General features: G+C 38.8%; 1 protein-coding gene across 4 annotated transcripts in view; it reads right to left on the bottom strand.

The window, feature by feature from the left end:
• Nucleotides 1–2,582: 2,582 nt before the first annotated feature.
• Nucleotides 2,583–19,728, bottom strand: part of LOC109112414 (interleukin-1 receptor accessory protein-like 1-B) — a 215,856-nt gene continuing 198,710 nt past the window's right edge. The window contains exons 8-12 of one of the 4 annotated variants that reach the window (XM_042766929.1): nucleotides 17,410–17,555; nucleotides 9,173–9,319; nucleotides 8,351–8,521; nucleotides 7,526–7,570; nucleotides 2,583–5,851 (exon numbers count right to left, since the gene is read on the bottom strand). In XM_042766929.1, coding sequence (XP_042622863.1) covers nucleotides 5,121–5,851; nucleotides 7,526–7,570; nucleotides 8,351–8,521; nucleotides 9,173–9,319; nucleotides 17,410–17,555 — 1,240 coding nt within the window. In that variant the 3' untranslated portion in view covers nucleotides 2,583–5,120. The remainder of the gene's footprint in view (nucleotides 5,852–7,525; nucleotides 7,571–8,350; nucleotides 8,522–9,172; nucleotides 9,320–17,409; nucleotides 17,556–19,728) is intronic. The other 3 variants (XM_042766930.1, XM_042766931.1, XM_042766933.1) reach the window with 3 other exon arrangements.

Genomic DNA, 19,728 nt, shown 5'->3' with positions numbered 1-19,728 from the left:
AGTGGAATATTTTTGGGCCCCTGGAAGTCGAAGAGTGGTGTCCAGTAAACAGGGTGGCCATCAGGAGTATAAGAAGGACAGTGCATTTACCGAGGTTGAACTATGTTTCAGCTTCTGGATTTCATTCATTCCTAAACCCTCTCATTGTGTTCAATAAGTGTTAAAGTGTCAAGTTATAATGTATTATCTGAAGTGCACACGTAATTTGATGATGAAATTGTTTGAATTGAACATTAATTATTGTTCTGCCTTGAGTTTCAACAAGGCTGGGGTTTTTTTGTGAGATTTGAGTTCTTCTGTGACAAGTTTCCTGCATTCACGCTGGACGCACGTGGTGCAATTTGTATATGGCGAGCCACCCATGGAGCAGTTTTCTCTGCTGAACTGTGTTTTTGAGCCACCAAACTGGTAGGAGAATCCCTTTGTTTTTGCTTTTGGATAAACGGGACCTGAACTCATTGAGAACTGTTACTTTCATTATTTTTCCTCTGGATTCACAAAGGACATAAACTTTGAATTTGAACTGTTTCAAAAGAATCAACAGTTCTTTGAATTTAATCATTTAGTTCATAGACTCTGGTTATTTAACCAATTCACTGATTCTTGAGTATTCATTGAGTATTTACACAGCTGAAAAGCTATTGATTTTCAAAGGGAAAAAGTGATCTATCGAATTTGCAAGATAATTTACTGAATCACATTCTGTACATTGAATCATATTGAGTGTTTATCTGAGTATTTGAATTATTGATTGTAACATTTTGTTTGAGAGTATTATTAAGTTACATTTTATTTAATTTCATTTGGGTGACAAACAAGCTATTCATATATTTTCTATTCAAAGATTTTTTTATTTAATTTCACTAACTATGCCAATCGCATCACAATTGTTTCAACTGAGTTTAACTGTTTAACCTGCTGATTCCAAGTGCCTAGAAAGTTCCAAAGAGTAATAAGAGGAAACATTGTAATTAATTTTACACTGTCAAATTGTAATCATATGTGATTCATCTATTCAAAGAAAAAAAGAAAAACATTTTCTTATATAAAATCAAGCTTTACTCAGTTTAGAGGCTCAGTGTTGGTTATTCACTCACCTGCTGTGTTAGCTTCCTCTCTCCAGTAGTCGCACCTTTCTTTTGATCAATTGGCCTATGTTGAACATTATACTAGTGTGACATGCTAAACACATTACACGCTACGCACTGGAGCTGAGAAACATGGAGTGGGTAAGATTTGCTTGTTACATCTGCAAATGAACAAATTGAGGCCTGCTATATACATTTCAGCATCCACGTTAACTAGGGGGATAATTTTGATTCATCCCAGTGGCTTACTTCTAGCTAAATTTTAGGGGCGTAAAAGGGACTAGATGAGCCCGAGAGACAGATCCCCAGCAGAGACCTGAGAAATTCACAAAACATCTTCAGGCTAAAAGTAGCTCATAAATCGCCGATTTAGGAGAAAATCTTAAAATTAATGGCCGTCAGTCCTAAATTTAGGACTCCTAAATTTTTGTTCTATGAGTATTTCACAAAGTGTTATAGCACTAAAATTAGCTCCTTAATCTGTGAAACGTTAGGAGTAGTGAAGAGGACTCCTAAGACACTAAGACCAAATCTAAACTATCCTAAAATTGCTGTTGCCAGTAATCTACCTTGGAATATAAATATTTTAGAAATGATTGACCTCAATGAGCTTTTAAAAAGGTATTGGCTTTTGTTTGGAGGTTATCCCAACTCCATTTTTTTATTATATCCTTATTAGGGTTACAAAAAAATGTAAAGAGAGACATAAACATCTTGGATAACACAAGGGTGAGTAAATTATCAGGAAATGTTTATTCTGAAAGTGGAGCAATTCTTTTAAAAACTGTTGCTGTCATACTCTGTACTGTAGCATGCAAAATACGTATTTAGTTGTGGGTTGTGTTTGCTCCGCACAGCATTCTCCGTCTAACTGGCTAACAGCAATATCAGTTCTTGCAATTGTCTAGAAATGTATTAATGAATAGTGAATCTTTGTCATTGTTATGACTTGTAGTTCTGATAAAGAATACTGGAAACAAAAGCTTGGGCTCTTTATAAGTAAGATATCTAAGATAGTAGGGCTATATATTTGGGACAGCAACATAAAAAGATGTCTCAAGATGTCATAACCATGGTTAAAACTGAATAACTGACACCTCAGGCCTGCATTCATTTTGTATTTTTAATATAATGATTATTTATTAATACTTGTACACAATATTAGTACGTATCCTGGCTTAGGGTTCCCCTTATCCCCTAATAATTGTTTTGTAGAAAAGATCATCTGCTCCAGTTTATTATTGTGCTTTTGTGATTGCGTAAAAAGAACAGATTGTTGCAACCTAGAAATGCATTCTTAGTCTACATACGCACCTGCTGATCTCCTTTCTTTAACAAATGATTTAATGTTCAAAAAGCAGAATATTGCATATAACATATATCCACACCAACTTACAGAACAGAAAGCTGAACCATTCAACTATGACATGCATTTATAAACCTTTGAATATCATGCTAACCCTGTTTCACTCAAAGAAACTAGATGACATAAAATATTATTAAATGTGTATTTTATTAATGACAGTTTCTCTTAAATTAACCTTGCAGATACAGAACAAAAAAAAGAGAAACTTTCAAGACAGGAGACAAACAGAACCTTAATCTTTAGTGTAAGATTGGTGAAAGTGCCAGAGACAAATTCTGTGCTATATATTATTATCATTATTATTGTTGTTGTTATTCTTATTTTGATCAGTAATATCAGAAATGCTCATGAAACAATTGGCCATTCTCTTGGAAAATGCCAACAGTTTATTTCATGAATGTCACTAGATTGTCTTAATTTTATTACCATTTCAATTTATATTTACACAATATGACATAAAATACAATAAAAAAAAAAGCCTTGTAAAAAATATGATCAATTAAAATAATAACGTTCAAATAATCAGATTGGTGTCCTCTCAGATCAGAAGTTCAGCACCAACAGATTATTCTGAACCGAGGTGACATTTACAAACTGGGAATCTGGGCTCTGTTTGGGATGAAATGCTTGACGACCCTGTTGTTTTTCTCGCCACCTTTGAGAGTTACAGATTTTTGCATATAATCTGTTCCTTATGTTAAAAAATGACTCTTTTGGCACAGCTGATCAAATAAACACTGTGAACAGGACGTGGGGTCTGGCCATGACGTTATGCTGTTCTGTATGGTTTGAACACTTTTACCCCCTCATAAGCCATTTCAGCTACACTATTTCCTGGTTCAGTTTCCCCAAATATCCACCAGTGCATCTGAGAAGGCAATATACATGTTCCCATCGCTAACTGCCAGCTTTGGTTTCACTTCATTTACATGCTAACAGAGTTCTAAAGCCTTCATTAGATTGACAGTGAGGCAAATAAAAGACATGGCATCTAACACTAAACTGAACATCTTCGCTGTGTGTGACTGGGCAGCTTCACAAAGAAATGCCTGGACTGTCCAGCATAAGAGGGCATGATAACTAACCCTCCTGTAAATACACCGGACATTCACTCGACCCCTAACTGTTCTTCCCTTAATGTATGTAAGCTGCCCCTAGTGACCAACACAGGACTGGCCCTTAGTATAAAATGAGGTAAAAACTGGCCCAGGTCTGCTCCTTCTCTTCTACGATCACTAGAGTAGAATGAGAAACACGGCTGAGCAGGAGAGCAGTGGTGTCATGGCAGTACCTAAGAAACGGTGAGAGATGCAGTAACTCTCTTAACCTGTGGATGGTGTCTCTGGTGGAGCATCAGGAGGCACTACAGTGGAGGAGAACAGGTTTCAATGTGTGGTGAAGAGAATCATGTAATTATTTAGAGACATGGATTTGTATCGTAAGCACTTTTTCTGATGTGAAATATTGATAATTATAATAAATAGAATACATATCTAATCGTTATGCACACTCAGAAATGAAAGACAGTATTGTGGGGAAAATAAAAACAGCAAGTGGTTTTCCCTTGCTCATCCATGATTTGACAGGACCATTATCAAAACTTTTGTTTTTTTCTCTGAAATAGGTGGTTAAATGTCCCTCCAGTGCTTCTATTAGTGAAATTAATGAAATGTGAACTACCGTGTGTCTTCCCAAGCAAATCCTTTTGTTATAAAAATATATATATATATTTTTTTAAATAATAATACAGTTTTTCTTAAGTTCTTCCTACCAAGCTGAACAGCAAAGCTGTGTTTTCTTTCTTTTCTAACAGAAAGTCTCAGTAGCTTAGAGAGAGAAATTGAGAGCAGCAGAGACACTAGAGCTTCATAACGACATCGTTTTTCCTCTTGAACGTCATCTGCTCACTCATTCATTCAGGAAGAAGAAGAGCTTTCAGGCCTCAGGAGCATTTGCATAATGGTGTTTTTCATCAAAGTAGAGACGTCTCACCAACTGAAAAAAAAAATTCACAATCCCATAAATTCTATAAAAACAAGTATTGTACTTGAAAACTACAAGTTAAGAGAAAAACACAACAGGTCAGCCTTTACTCTGTCTCGCGTGTCTCTGCTCAGTCATTTTATAAGGGGAAAAGTACAAATCAGACATTTGAAAAAAAAGAAGAAAAAAATTCCAATGCTACAAAGAAACCACAAACATATGTACAAGACCCTGTATTCCTTGAGAGAGTATGAAGGAGCTGTCTGTGAGAAAACTAACCTCCCCAGATAGCACACGTACATCTGCACGTCTGTTTAAGATCGTTTGATTTGGAAAGCATCTGCTGTACAAACATCTGACAGACGTCTGTAAGATATCAGTTTTATGCACATTCTAAATCAAAGACGTCTATTAGATGTCTTTAAGATGTTTATTTGACATCTAATAGGAAACGTCCTATAGATGTATTGCAGATGAGCAAACACACTAAAAAAATACATCTTCCAGATGTAAATGTAGATGTCAAATAGACATCTCTGTGATGTACGTGTGCTATCAGTGTCCCCTCAAACTGTCCCTTCGGTTTCTGCCCCCTGTGTGTGAATCGTGGTGCAAAGTCAACAGCAGCAGATTGTAAGGGTCTTAATAAGTGCCACTAGCAGAAATGTCTCTTTCCGACCGCGTCACCAGATCACACTGGAAATGCTGGTCTCCCGGGGTAGCAGCGGCAGCATGGCATTGTTGATGTGCTGCTCCTCCAAGGCCTGCTGCTGCTCGTGGCCCGGCTTGCCCTGCACCCGCTGGCCGTTTAGCAGAGTCATGGGGATATTGCAGTAGATGTGCTGGCTGCCCAGCGAGGACAGCGGCGGGAGGGTCCCAGATGAGGGAATGTCATACTCGTAGCTCCTATAGTAGTGCTTCTGCCGCACCTGCGTGTTGTATGTGTTGTGGAAGGTGGAGCGCAGCTCGGGATGCGTAGTGGCCATGGCAGTGGAGGTGGCCGCGGCCATAGAGATGGCAGACACGGCCTGCAACTCTCCGAACGGGCCCTGCTCGCTGACGTCCAGCACCTGCTCATGCGACAGCTTGGGCTCGGGCCGCTTAAAGGGCATTTCATACTGCAGCTGCTTCCAGAACTTGGAGTTGAGCTTGCTACTCTTGGGACCCGGCCACTTGATGACCGTCAGCAGTTTAATGGTGTGTTTGAGAGCCTCCACTTCCTGGTAGTTCATGATTCCCCGCAGCTTGGCGCACTCGATGAGGATGACTTTGATCTCGCCGGTGACCAGCATGTTGCGCAGCCGCGTCTCCAGTTCGAAGATGCTCCAGCCGCGCCTCACCACATAGTTGGGCGTCATGACAATGATGAGACGTTTGCTCTGGTCAACACAGCGAGCCACATCCTCAATATACGCTGAGAGAGAGACAGAGCATCAGTGGCTTCCACATCTTCAAATCCAGCAAACATATTAACATCATTCTTGCTTTTATTCTAACATGACATATTGACAGCATGCAAATAAAAAGAAAACACAAATCTAATGTTATCTACGCTATAAAAAATGTTTTTAAAGACACTCTTTTTGAAATTTACTAGCAAATTATAAGTGAAATCTGATTTAAAGCCAGTTTTGTTCAGGGTGAATACTACCATAGCCCAGCACTGTATGTAAAACTCTCTGTCAAACTTCACTAATATGTGAAATAAAAACAGCAGAATGACTCAATGAACACACTGCAAACATAGAAGGCAGAACAGGACAGACATTGAACACAAATCCTCATCTAAACAAAACTCGGTGTGTATTTGTGTGAAAAAAATATCTTAACAATAATCGCCTTAAATAATATATTGCGATAAGCAATAATATTGTCTACCGAAGACCAGCCACTGCAGGAAACACCATTACCAACAATAAAAACAATTTATGCACCAAAAACACAAAACCATGTTCAGTTTGGCTGCACTTTATCTAATGATAGCCAGCGATTCAGTTAATTTAATTATTAACATGTTACATGTTAGTTTTACTTTTTTAAGTTTCTTAAGAAAACATTAGCTTTTCTGCTCTGTTCTTATTAAATGTGTTTGAAATTAATTTCATTTTGTGAAGAGAACTGTTGAGAAAAGTTTAATAGAACCCTAAGTTCATCATGGTGAAGGTGGACATTCTGCTGGTGATTGTAAGAATGATAAATGCATGTTGGTGTCACAAAGTAATGTCTTGAATAAAATACGCCTATTTTTCAGATGTTTCTCTTTCTTTTTGGCATTATCACCTGAGAAGACACAGTCGGCTATACACCCGTGTTTTCTTTCTCAACTGTTTACATTTACTTAAGACATAACCATCTGTGTTTACAGGGATATTTTAATATGATTCTGTGTGTATTTGTCAGTTCAAGTGGAAGAAGACAGAAACAGACCTCAGTCTAGTTTTCGTGTCGCACAGAAAACAGTACGCGAGTCCAGAAATGAGTTCTCTTTCATCTTCTTGCATTTGAATCTTTTAAAATTGCATTAAAATGCGCACACAGGGACCAATAAGTGGGTTTAATTTTATAACAAGTAATTTGATTACTGACCTTACGCATCCTATTTCCAGTATTGGAACCACTTTTTTCCAGGTTTTTTTCAATTTTGTCAATAATCATCTGTTACCTAACTCATCGACATTGTCTACATACAATAATGTTGTTATATCGCCCAGCCCTACTACATCAGTAATGTAACACATTTAGTCAAAAAAGTCTTCTTGTTAAATGCAGTAATCAAGCTCTATGAGTTTCTTATCTCTTCCCTATCTCTCTCTAGCCTTACTTCACAACAAATGAAATGGAAGAACATAATAACACTGTCCAAACCCCACTCGCTCTCTAACAGGAGAAACTCCCAAAGCCTCTCTTAGACTCATTCAAGTCGATCGCTTTATCTCATTTTCTACATTGACAACATATGATGGTGTACAGCTCAACCTGAATCCCGGTTCAACTCAGCTCCACGTCCCAATTTCCCCCAAAGGTGAAGTCTGCAAAAAGGTGCAAGTCAGATTTGTTGACACAAGTGGAAAAGGCCACAGAAGAATACCTCTAAGGAGTCTTGTGTCATCCTGGAAATGATCACTGCTGAAACCTAGACATAAATATTTCAACATTGAAAGTCTGAACTGCCAATTCAGCAGAAGTCAATCAGAGAAACAAACCAGCGAGGACTTCCACAAGAGAAACTGGCATAACTGTGTCTTTTTGCCTTAGGATTTTCAGTTACTATCACCAGTTTATCCAGTTTAATATGGGACTTGTAGCTGCAGGGCTAACAGAGCTAACAGAGTAACATAAACTTACGCTTCCTTTCATTTTTAGTTGTTCACATCCGCGAACTGATTTACATCAAACACCGTTTGAGCTGCTCAATGAAGAGCCAATATCTCCTAAACACAAACATGAATCAATGCTTTCTTAGCCCTGATTGTGAGCACCTCGTCCCATATTAACATCTAACAGTCCCCGGACAACAGACATGAATGTAGACAAAACTCACACAAATGTGTGAAATAAAAGTGAAAGGGGCAAGACAGATGAGTTGAGTCAGACCAGCAAATAAAAATATACAAGCGAACAAGAAGCAAATCATTTTCAAGAAGCTTCACTCAAAACACTATTATAAATATTACTTTGAATTGCGAGAGAATTACCAACCAAACAAAAAGCTTATTAAACAATAGGTACTTGATGCTGAAAATAAACATGAAGCACTCGATAGGATGAAGATGCAGCACTACACACATACACACACATACACACACACACAAACACACACACACAAAAAAAGAAACAAACAAACAAAAACACACACACACACACACACACACACACACACACTCAGACACACTTTGCAACAAATCTAACTTACTTCCAGTTGGTATCAAGTCCCTGTCAGGAATGAAGAGTTTATAACCATAATGCTTTTCCAGAACTTCTGGCAGAATCTCCAAAGCAAAACGTTCCTCCTCTCTGGTTTCTTGACTCCACTGGTCTGGATCCACTTTTGTGTAGGACACGTATGCATCGTAGTCTTTATTTTCTAAAACACACACAGAATGGAGAATCACAGTCAAACAGATTTCCTCCACACTAGCAGCATTCATAACCTGCAACTGCAGCAGCATTTAAGATCCTGAGTGAAAACTACCCTATTCCCTTCACACTGGCTACGTTCATGAGCGATCCAGATCTCCAAAGCACATGAAAGGTTTGAATTGGAACTTGGTACTTTTCTTCAGTTTATCTGGACAGGAATCACCTCGCAGAGAATATATTATATAATATAAGCAATTAGGAAAAAGGGCCACGAGAAACAGCTGACTAAAGGTGTTGGCTCACACGGTCATTGTGCAAGTTATTTAACAGAAATGGTTCAAAGAAACTCATGATTATTTATTAGGAAATTATTTATTTAATTATTAGGTGCATCAATATTTATTCTTATTCCTATATGCAATCAGCCTATATCTGAGGGACACAAAACCAACCAACAATCAATCTTGGGGAATCACGTTAATGTTGAAAATGAAAATATATCTGGTCAATAAAGCATTTTATTGCCTTGTGCCTCTTCACTGATTCCCAGGCAAAACTGGTCCACCATAATGGCTCAGGAATATTGATGAATTCCACAGTGCTCTCTCTATGATCTCTATGGAGATTGTTGAAACTTCTTTCTAAAATTCCTTACCTCCATCCACATCCTCACTGCCAAAGTGATTTCTGTAGAAGAGCATGAGTTCAATTCTGTAACACTTATACAGGGACACCAAAAATATCAACATCAGCAGAATGGCTCCCAAACCTCCAGCCAGCTCCACCGTATACATGAGTTCTGCTGAGAGATGGACAGAGAGACAGAGACAGTTACAATATGCTCGACATACATCAGCAAACACTCACGCTGTCAATCAGCAATGTGATCAGGTTAGACTGAAACGTCTCTTCATCTTTTTAGAACATTGTTCTTTCCATCCTGTTTGCATTAAACATGTCAAACAAATACCAAAGTTAGCGAAAAGTACAGATATCCTAATAAAATATTAATCGGATACTGCTACCGGATAGGGGTTGGAATGATCTTCCCACCCCTATCCAGAATGCTGAATCCCTGACAATTTTCAAGCGACAGATGGAAACTCATCTCTTTCTAAGCTACTTGACTTCGTTTAAATAAAAAAAAGTCTTTCTCTTTATTTATTCTTTCGCTCTCTAGCTTGTACTTATTTGAAAAATGTTTAAAACTTGGTATTGCAAGCACTTCCTGTGTCTGTTTGCCTCTTTAAGAAGAATCGCTTATGTATCCCCCAATTGTAAGTCGCTTTGGATAAAAGCGTCTGCAAAATGACTAAATGTAAATGTCTGCAAATATATATAAAAACGCAATCAGTACTTGGCGCCGATGCAAAATGTCGGCCTCCATGACGTGCGCTGCAGTTGTTTTTGTTAGTTTGTCCTGTCTTTAGTTATATTCCTGCAATCAGTGTCACCAGACACGAATTGCTGGACATTCGGCACCACACACGGACATTTTTGTCGGCGGAGCAACTGCGCTGATCACACGCTTCAGGACGCGCAGACGGGGGAAGAGAGCCGGCGCTCTTGTGAAATTTAGGAAGTGTGGATTTTGAACGCCGTTGCCTAGCATCCATCTGGCGAGCCTCCCCTCTCTACCCAACAAAACGGACAAACTCCTTCTGCTCTCCCAGACAAATAAGGATTTCTTTCACTCTGCTGCTCTGTGTTTCATGGAAACTTGGCTAAACAACGCCATTCCAGATAGCGCGCTTCATCTGCCGGGATTTCAGCTGTTCAGAGTGGACTGCGATGCAGAATCAATGGGGAAATTGCGTGGCGGCGGGACATGCTTTTACATCAACAAAAAGTGGTGTACAGATGTAACAGTGTTAAAGAAGATGTGCTGTTCAGATCTAGAAAAAAAACTCTTCATTAACTGCAAGCTGTTCTATTTGCCACGGGAGTTTCACTCATTCATTCTCGTGAATGCTTACATTCCTCCACAAGTGCACATAAGCCTGGCTTTACAGAAACTCAATGATCAGATCACAGAGACAGAACAACACCTGAACTCAGATTGAATTATTCTTGGAGACTTTAATAAAGCAAATCTCTCCCGTGAACTGCCAAAATACAGACAGCACATTACATGTCCCACCAGAGACAGTAATATATTGGATCACTGTTACACCACAATAAAAAATGCATATATAACGGGTCTTTGAGACTTACTAGCCAATATTAATATGTCATTAATGTTAGCTATAATAAGTTGAATAGATAGCTATGGAAATAAACAATATAGGCTAGTTAAATCACAGAAGTCTAAATTCGGCTACAGGAGCTGGTGGTCAGTAACAACACAGAAACATGAATTTAAATTTGGTGCAGATACCATGTATTGAAAAGTGATTAAACAATATTTAAAACCAGAAATAATGAAGGAAAAAAATAGGAAAAACCCAAAATATTTACAGTTTTTATTCCAACCATTTATAATTAAGTGCACTCTGAGGTTATTGTTCAAGTAAGATATGATAATAACAATTACAGCAAATACCACACACAAGAACAAAAAAATGGAGAAAATTGTCCCAGCGATGTTTGGTTGCTTCAAGACCAACGCGACAACCCACAAGGGTTTTATGAGAGTTTATATTGATAAGTCCATAGGTTATTGTTCGTCAAGGGAAAGGATGTGCATATGGGACTGAAGCGCTAGTCTATGGAGAAGTGTGTGGGGGACAGGCTGCAGACAACCTTCCTACCAGACCAGTAGGACGGCTGTTCAGTGGATGCTGCATGGATGGTAGGCTCCTAGCCGCAGTAATTCAGCTCGCCAATATTCATCTCAAGACAGAGAGAAAGAGAACCTGGCCTGTAGTGCAACAACAGGACCAGTAAATAACAGGGTTAAGTTGGAACTAAGTTTGCATTGAACTTTAGCTAATTCCACACTCAAATATCATTTCCATGTGTACACAATTCAAATTATTACAAAATAATCAATAAATGTACAACCTACAAATAATAAACATTAAGTGCTTGACAACACAGTCAAAAGTGCTATATTAAAGTTGTATTGCCTGCACAAAGTTCAAATAAATAATCCAACAGTACTGTAATCTGATTTCCTTAGTGCATGTAAACACACTTAGTGCAAACAAATCTATTTGTATACCAAAAAAAAAAATGGCAACCTTCACAACAGCATAAAATGAATCAAAACCATTTGTTTAAAGCAGCCAATGCCAATGTTAAGGCAAACACTAATGCTAATGTTCAGTGTTGCTCACTTAATATGTTAGCTTCCAGCATGTAGTTCATTCATTCAGATTACTCACCAGTTCCTCTATGTAAATATAACCTGATGGCGGTGACAAATTCCCTGCAGCCAGTAAGTTATTCTGTCCACAGCTGTCGATCGGCTTCCCCACACCTCTGAATGAGGAAGACGCCGCAGTCCGGTTAAACACTTGCGCTCAAATGCGCGATTGGCTAAGCACAGTCACGTGACTGGGGTTACGTGAGGTCGCAGGGCACGTACTCCACACAGGCAAATTAAAGGGACGGGGACGGCAGAACCAATATACAACCATTTAATATATATATTGACAGATTTTAACCTGGGTTACACATATCACTCTGTTCCACAGGCAGTTTTGGGGCACTCTGATCATTGTTTGGTTCATCTTATACCGACCTACAGGCAGAAACTAAAATCAGCTAAACCTGTATTAAGGATTGTAAAAAGATGGACTAATAAAGCAGAGCAGGATTTACAAGCTTGTTTTGACCTCACTGATTGGAATGTTTTTGAAGCTGCTGCCACCGATCTGGATGAGCTCACAGAGACTGTAACATCGTATATCAGTTTCTGTGAAGACATGTGCATTCCAACCAGGACTCATCTAACATACAACAATGACAAACCATGGTTCACTGCAAAACTCAGACAGCTCCGTCAGGCCAAAGAACATGCTTACTGGAAGGGGGACAATGTCTTGTATGAACAGGCTAAATACACACTGGAAAAGGAGATCAAAGTTGCAAAGAGGAATTGTTCTGAAAAAACAAGGACTCAATTCACTTCCAGCCACTCAGCATCAGTGTGGAAAAGTCTGAAGGAGATCACCAGCTACAAGACACCATCCCCCAGCACTACAGAGAATCAACAACTGGCAAACTATCTGAACGAGTTTTACTGCAGGTTTGAAAAAACACCCAACACCCGCCCTGAACACCTCTCCACACAACCATTCACACCTCCTGCAACACCCCTCTTCCCCACACCTGCAATTCAGATCAGCAAGGATGAGGTGTGCCAGGTCTTCCAGAAGCAGAAAAGGAAAAAAGCACCAGGCCCAGATTGTGTTATACCAGCCTGTCTGAAATCATGTGATAACCAGCTGGCCCCCATCTTCACACAGATCTTCAACAGATCACTGGAGCTGTGGAAGTCCCTTCATGCTTCAAACGCTCCACCATCATCCCCATCCCAAAGAAATAAAAAATTACTGCACTAAATGACTACAGGCCTGTGGCTCTAATGTCTGTGGTGATGAAGTCATTTGAAAAACTGGTGCTGGCCCACCTGAAGGACAATAACACAACAATTATCGACCCCATTCAGTACGACTACAAATCAGGCAGGTCTGTGGACGATGCAGTAAACATTGGACTGCATTATGTTCTGCAACATCCAGACAGACCAGGGACTTATGTGAGGATCCTGTTTGTGGACTTCAGCTCAGCCTTTAACACTATCATCCCAAACCTCCTCCTGCCCAATCTAACTCAGCTCTCTGTGCCCACCTCCGTCTGTCAATGGATCAACAGCTTCCTGACAGACAGGCAGCAGCTAGTGAGGCTGGGCAAACTCACATCCAGCACCCGTATAATCAGCACTGGAGCTCCTCAGGGCTGCATTCTCTTCCCACTGCTCTTCTCCCTGTACACCAATGACTGCACATCTAAAGACCCCCCTGTCAAACTCCTGAGATTTGCAGATGACACCACACTCATCGGTCTCATTCAGGATGGTGATGAGTCTGCCTACAGACAGGAGGTTAAAGAGCTGGCTGTCTGGTGCAGTCTCAACAACCTGGACCTCAACACGATCAAAACAGTGGAGATGATAGTGGACTTCAGGAGAAACCCCCCTGCTCTCCCCCCACTCACCATCATGAACAGCACTGTGACTGCAGTGAAGTCATTCAGGTTCCTGGGCACCACAATCTCTCAGGACCTGAAGTGGGACATTCACATTGACTCCATTGTACTTCTTTCGCCAGCTGAGGAAGTTCAGCCTGCCACAGGAGCTGCTGAAACAGTTCTACTTCGTCATCGCTGAATCCGTCCTCTGCACTTCAGTAACTGTCTGGTTCAGCTCAGCTACCAAATCTGACCTCAGAAGACTACAGAGGGTAGTCCGGACTGCTGAGTGAATCATTGGTACAACCCTCCCTTTTATTCAAGAACTGTACTCATCCAGAGTGAGAAAAAGGGCTGGCAAAATCACTCTGGACCCCTCACATCCAGCACACTCCCTCTTTGAACTGTTGCCATCTGGTCGACGCTACAGAGCTCTGAGCACCAGAACGGCCCGATACAGGAACAGTTTCTTCCCCCAGACAATCCATCTCATGAACACTTGACAATAACTGTGGAACACACAACATTATTAATACACTCATATATCTAACACACACACTTTTTTTTTCAAATCTGCACATAATATACCTGTACATCTAAAAACTGTCTATTGTAATATACCTGCACATACAATTGTGAATTTGTATACTGTTATTCCTTACTTACTTCTTCTATTTTTTATTCTTTTATTATGTGTTTTTTGTTCTGTCACTGTCATTCTGTTGCACTGCGGAAGCTTCTGCCACGAAAACAAATTCCTCTTATGTGTAAACATACCTGGCAATAAAGTTCATTCTCATTCTCATATTACTCCACTAAAAAAAAGTACTGGGCACTCCTTTTCAATTTTACTCAAATAAAATCACAAAAGGATTTGATTTTTAATGTACGTATTAGAAGTTAAAAGTACTGATCGGTTAATGTTGCATGAGTTCACACTTACATATAAAAAACAGAGTAAAGGTTATGCATATTTAGCGTGCTGTACAAGGGGAGGCTCTGAGCTCCTACAGGTTAGGACAAGAAATAGTTGTAAGTGTGGAGAAGGGGTGGTGGAGGGATGCTGGAAAACTGTCAAGGAACAGAGGTAAGTCTGCTGTGTATATATATATATACAGTACACACCTCTTGTCTTGTTAATTGGGTTGATTACTGATTGTGCACCTCTCGTGTTAATTAGGTTAATTATCTGAATGTGCTCCTCCCGAACTTTGTTAATAAAACATAATTTATTTATTTATTTTATTTTTATTTTAACTTATATATTTAAGAATTTTATATCATATTTTTATATAATCCTACTGCTAAAAATACCTGGTGGAGGGGGGCTTACACTAACAAAACATTAAATGTATTAAAATATAAATTAGGATAATTGACACTTTATTTGTTCAAACATGTACTTTTATTTGTACTCTAAAACAGACATCACATAGGGCAAAATGTATAATGTTTTAAGAAGAACGCTGTGCAGACATGCTAGTTTAAAGTTAATTTGAAATGGCTTTGGCAGCAGGGAAGATGCATGGGAATAAATGTGATATTTTAATATCAGATTAGGTTTTTACCCCTTTAAGACGGTGATACACAAACATGGACATGTCCACATTCAAGCATTTAGTTTTGAATTTCATGTCTGCTTTTGCAGCAGATTTACTTCACAAACTTCTCTAATCACAGATGATGATTTTGTGGGACTTGCTCTGACTGGATCATTTGAGTCAGTGAGTTATTGACTGGAGAACCGTCTAGAACCTGATTTTACCAAGTGCAACATGTTCCTGGATCAACACTGTGATTAACCAATCAGATTTAAAGAACCAGTTTATACAATCAGTGTTTGGTGCTTGTACATCAGTGTCATTCATCTATCATTTCCTCAGATTTTAGGGATTATTCATGGTTAAGGCTAGATTTAGGTGTAGGGATATGGTCAAGAATAAATTTGGATTAAAATTGGATTAAAATATGTTGACCTAGGAACACATCTAGCATCTAGCTCAGCAAAATCCGGACACGAGGTGAACCACTGCTATCTGATCAATACAGTTTGCAAGTGCATTGTGTGATTTATGAACCGATTTAAGAGGTTTGTTAAAAAGAACATGAGACAATTTGAATACTTGAAAAATGTACTTAAGTACAGTAACAAAGTAAAAATACTTTGTTACTGTCCACCATGGAAGTGCAGGTCATTCAGGGGCTGTCTGAATGAGGCGAAGACCACCGATGTGTTTGTGAAGTTTTTCTTCGGTGTCTGTCTGAGAAAATCCCGGCGCTGCTGTGATATTAAACTGAAGAGGATCATTGGTTTCTGATGAAGATCAATCTTTTGTAAATGGGCAGAGTTCATGCTGTGACAGACTTTCATGTCACGTCAGGTCTTCATCAGCAGCTCTGTTCATCACCAGTGACATTCTGGATCGTGTCAGAGAGCATTGATGATGGCTGCCTTTGTGTGTTTGTGTTCAATGTTCTGGAATGAAGGATGGAAGCTGATGGATTCACTGTTTGTCAGAGGAAACGGCCGCATTGATGCATCTGCTGGAAATTAGAGACGTGCCGTTTTTTTTCTGTGTGTCTGTTGGGAAGGGAAGCGTCTAGTGTTGATCGATCACACAGGTTTTGGGATCTGATGGTAACTGGTCATTAAAAGCCTAACTCTCAGATGTGTGAGTGCTGGGCAGAACACCAACAAACTCAACACGGCGTGCATTTGTAGGCAAACAGATCTTTCTGTTTCCCTCATCTGAGCCATTGGATTTAAAAACAAGTGTCAAGTGCTGCAGTGTAGTCGAATCAGTCCATATGGATATGTATTTACTAAACAGCACTGAAGGCATGAAATAAACATCAGAGTGAAGAGTGAATCTCAACTGTAGTATAATCTGCCCAGCTTCATTCTCAGAGTGAAGAGGGTTGGTCTGCCATCAAAGCCATTTTCAGATTCATGTTTTAAAAGAGAAATAATTTACTATGTAAAAATATTCTCAACTTAAGGCATCTAGGTCTCTAAGGAAGAAACAAACCTTAATATCCAACTATGATGTCAAGAAGCATCATTCACAATCAACAAATGCAGACCTGTCAGAACTCCGTGAAAAAAAAAAAAACAGAGGTGGGTTATTTCTACATTCAAATTATATGGTCACAAACAATAACTGTGTTTTCCCCAATTCAGGCCTTTTAGAAAATCAGTAAGTGTTACCTGTTGCCAGAAACTGGTCACATTGACCAATTACAACTGGATTTTACACTAAAACTACTTTAACATTGAGAATAGCTGATAAATGATCAGTGAGCCACATGGACATAATTTCTGCTCTACCATAAACAAAATAAAACAAAACAGATTTAAACTTATACTGGAAAAAACGCCTTCATTATGTACACTTCATTTTGGAAATATTGTGGACTTGATTGCACAGACACTACTGGAAGATAACTGAACTAAGCTGGACATCATTGAATCAGCGGAGTTTAACTGAAATATTGACTGTTTACTATTGTCCTTTTATAGACCTGCTTTACCCCAGAACTGAATTTTGTTTGCATTATTGACACACTATTTTCCTGTTTAACACTGTAAAGCTGCTTTGACACAATCTGTATTGTATAAAGCACTATAGAAATAAAGGTGACCATTTGACATGTATGTTCTTTCAAAAAGAATTTGAATAAACTGAATAGAAGACTATAGAACGGGCACCGAAGAGTTCTGAGCAGCTCACAGCTGAACAAACGACAGTCTCTTACCCCTCTGGCTGAGCTGAATGTTGGCTTGTCGTCTGCCGTGGCCGTTCTCCACATAACAGGAGTAATTTCCCAGGTCACTCTCCTCCACGGCATCTATGGTCAGCGAGATGGACACCTCCTGCTCTCCCAAGTGCTCCCGAATAGTTCTGGATTGGAGGAGAGAAGAAGGGGAAAACTGATCATCAACAAACACCTATGATTTAAATCAAATTCACTCTCAAGTTCATGCTGATGGCAGCCTCCTCCCTGTGTTATCACTGGCTGAACACACAATCCTCACCATGCTATCACTAATAAGCAACATTTTTCACACAAAAGTCAGGACAAATTAAAAGGGCTACAATTTAAATGGCTGTGGATCCAAAAATAAAAACACACAAAAACTTTTTGCTCTAGAAAAGATTCTCTGTTGTGATCTGATGTGGATATAGATGTGATTCCAAAATCTGACCATGTACATTTTGGAAATTTTTCCTCTATTTGTTCAGTACTTTTCACTACATTTCTTCAGTACATTCAGGATTCACATGCACACTTATAGCATATTTTCCTCAAACAAGGCTCTACTCCACCTACATACTGTAAAATTATATATCTAGGAATTTTTTTCCGATTTGGTAGCATTTTTTCCGATTTGATAGCATTTTTTAACTTGCATATTCACTGCAATTTCTGTACATTTTAGTCACTTTCTCAAAGCGTCATGAGCTATTCAAAGGTAAATTCTAAATTATATCAAAATAACACTGTTGATTTTGTCTTGAAAGTTTGACATTTGTAAAACAAATGGATGCTTGAGGGATGATTTTTTATAGTTTTCAGAAAATGTACCTCAGCTGTTGCTTAGTTGGGGACACTTAATATCCAGTGATATGGTGGCTTGATTGCACAGATACTATTTAAACTGAACTGATGATGACATCACTGAATTCAATGATGAACTGCCTTTAACTGAAAAATTAGTGTTTATTATTGTCATTTTGCAATATTGACACACTATTTTCCTATTTGATACTGTAATGCCGCTTTGGCATGATTTGTATTGTTAAAAGCACTATATAAATAAAGGTGACTTGACTACTGAGGAAATTATTAACACCCACACCACTCATCAGAAACAGTGAAGAAAATGAAGAACTGACAGTTAATAAAACTTTGAAATTTAGATTAGCATAATCCCATCCTTCATAACACACACACACACACAACAAGCTTTCACCAGCACTGTGGGGCACTGTGGGGAAGAACAAAATAACAGGGTTAGCAAGAGGAAAAAAGTGTATTTTCTTTGCAGCTGCCTTGGAAACTACGTCTGCAAAGAGAAAGAGAGAGAGAGAGAGAGAGAGAGAGAGTATGATGATGAGGAATTCATGTCATTAAAGAAACATTGTTTCTGTTCTTGTTCAAAAAAAATGAGGTGACGTTCTGCCCTCTTCATGTTTGTGGATGTTTGACATCATTACAGTGAAGTCAGGACCATTGAGTCCAGCACGCCGGCAAAGATCAGACTCAGCACAGTGTTTATAGTGGACAGAGAGCAAAAAATGACTGGATCTCAAGCACCTCACTGAGCATTCTGGACGTTTCAGATTGAGAAATGAAATTCTACTGTCATTACAGTCAGCTGTTCAATATTAGCAGGCTATGACTTCTCTTTCAGCCACTGGCACAGTTGACCTCAGTCGCTCTGGAGATAGAGAATGACAAACTGGGATCGGGAAACTGGGAAACCCTAGGATAGGTTCTGACAAACTGACAGCTAACATGTGAAGCACAGACAAGAGAATGCAGAGAAATACTTGTATTCAGACACAGCATGAGCAAACACACCCTGAAAGTCTGAAGGGCTCCAGTGAAAGTCATTGAGAGAAATCACATACAGTGTGTATACTGACTGAAACATATATATGACCCTGAACCACAAAACCAGTCTTAAGTCACTGGAGTATATTTTTAGCAATAGCCAAAAACATTGTATGGGTCAAAATTATCAATTTTTCTTTTATGCCAAAAATCTTTAGGATATTAAGTAAAGATAATGTTTAATGAAGATATTTCGTAAATTTCTACCGTAAATATATCCAAACTTAATTTTTGATTAGTAATATGCATTGCTAAGAACTTCATTTGGACAAATTTAAAGGCGATTTTCTAAGTATTTTGATTTTTTTGCTCCCTCAGATTCCAGATTTTCAAATAGTTGTATCTCAGACAAATATTGTCAGATCCTAATAAACCATATATCAATGGAAAGTTTATTTATCCAGCTTTTAGATGATGTATAAATTTCAATTTTGAAAAATTGACACTTAAGACTGG

This window comes from Cyprinus carpio, chromosome A11 (genome assembly GCF_018340385.1).
Source record: "Cyprinus carpio isolate SPL01 chromosome A11, ASM1834038v1, whole genome shotgun sequence".
NCBI classification, from domain to species: Eukaryota; Metazoa; Chordata; class Actinopteri; order Cypriniformes; family Cyprinidae; genus Cyprinus; species Cyprinus carpio.
The sequence above is the reverse complement of the archived record's forward strand: the minus strand, read 5'-3'. Positions and strand labels throughout refer to the sequence as shown.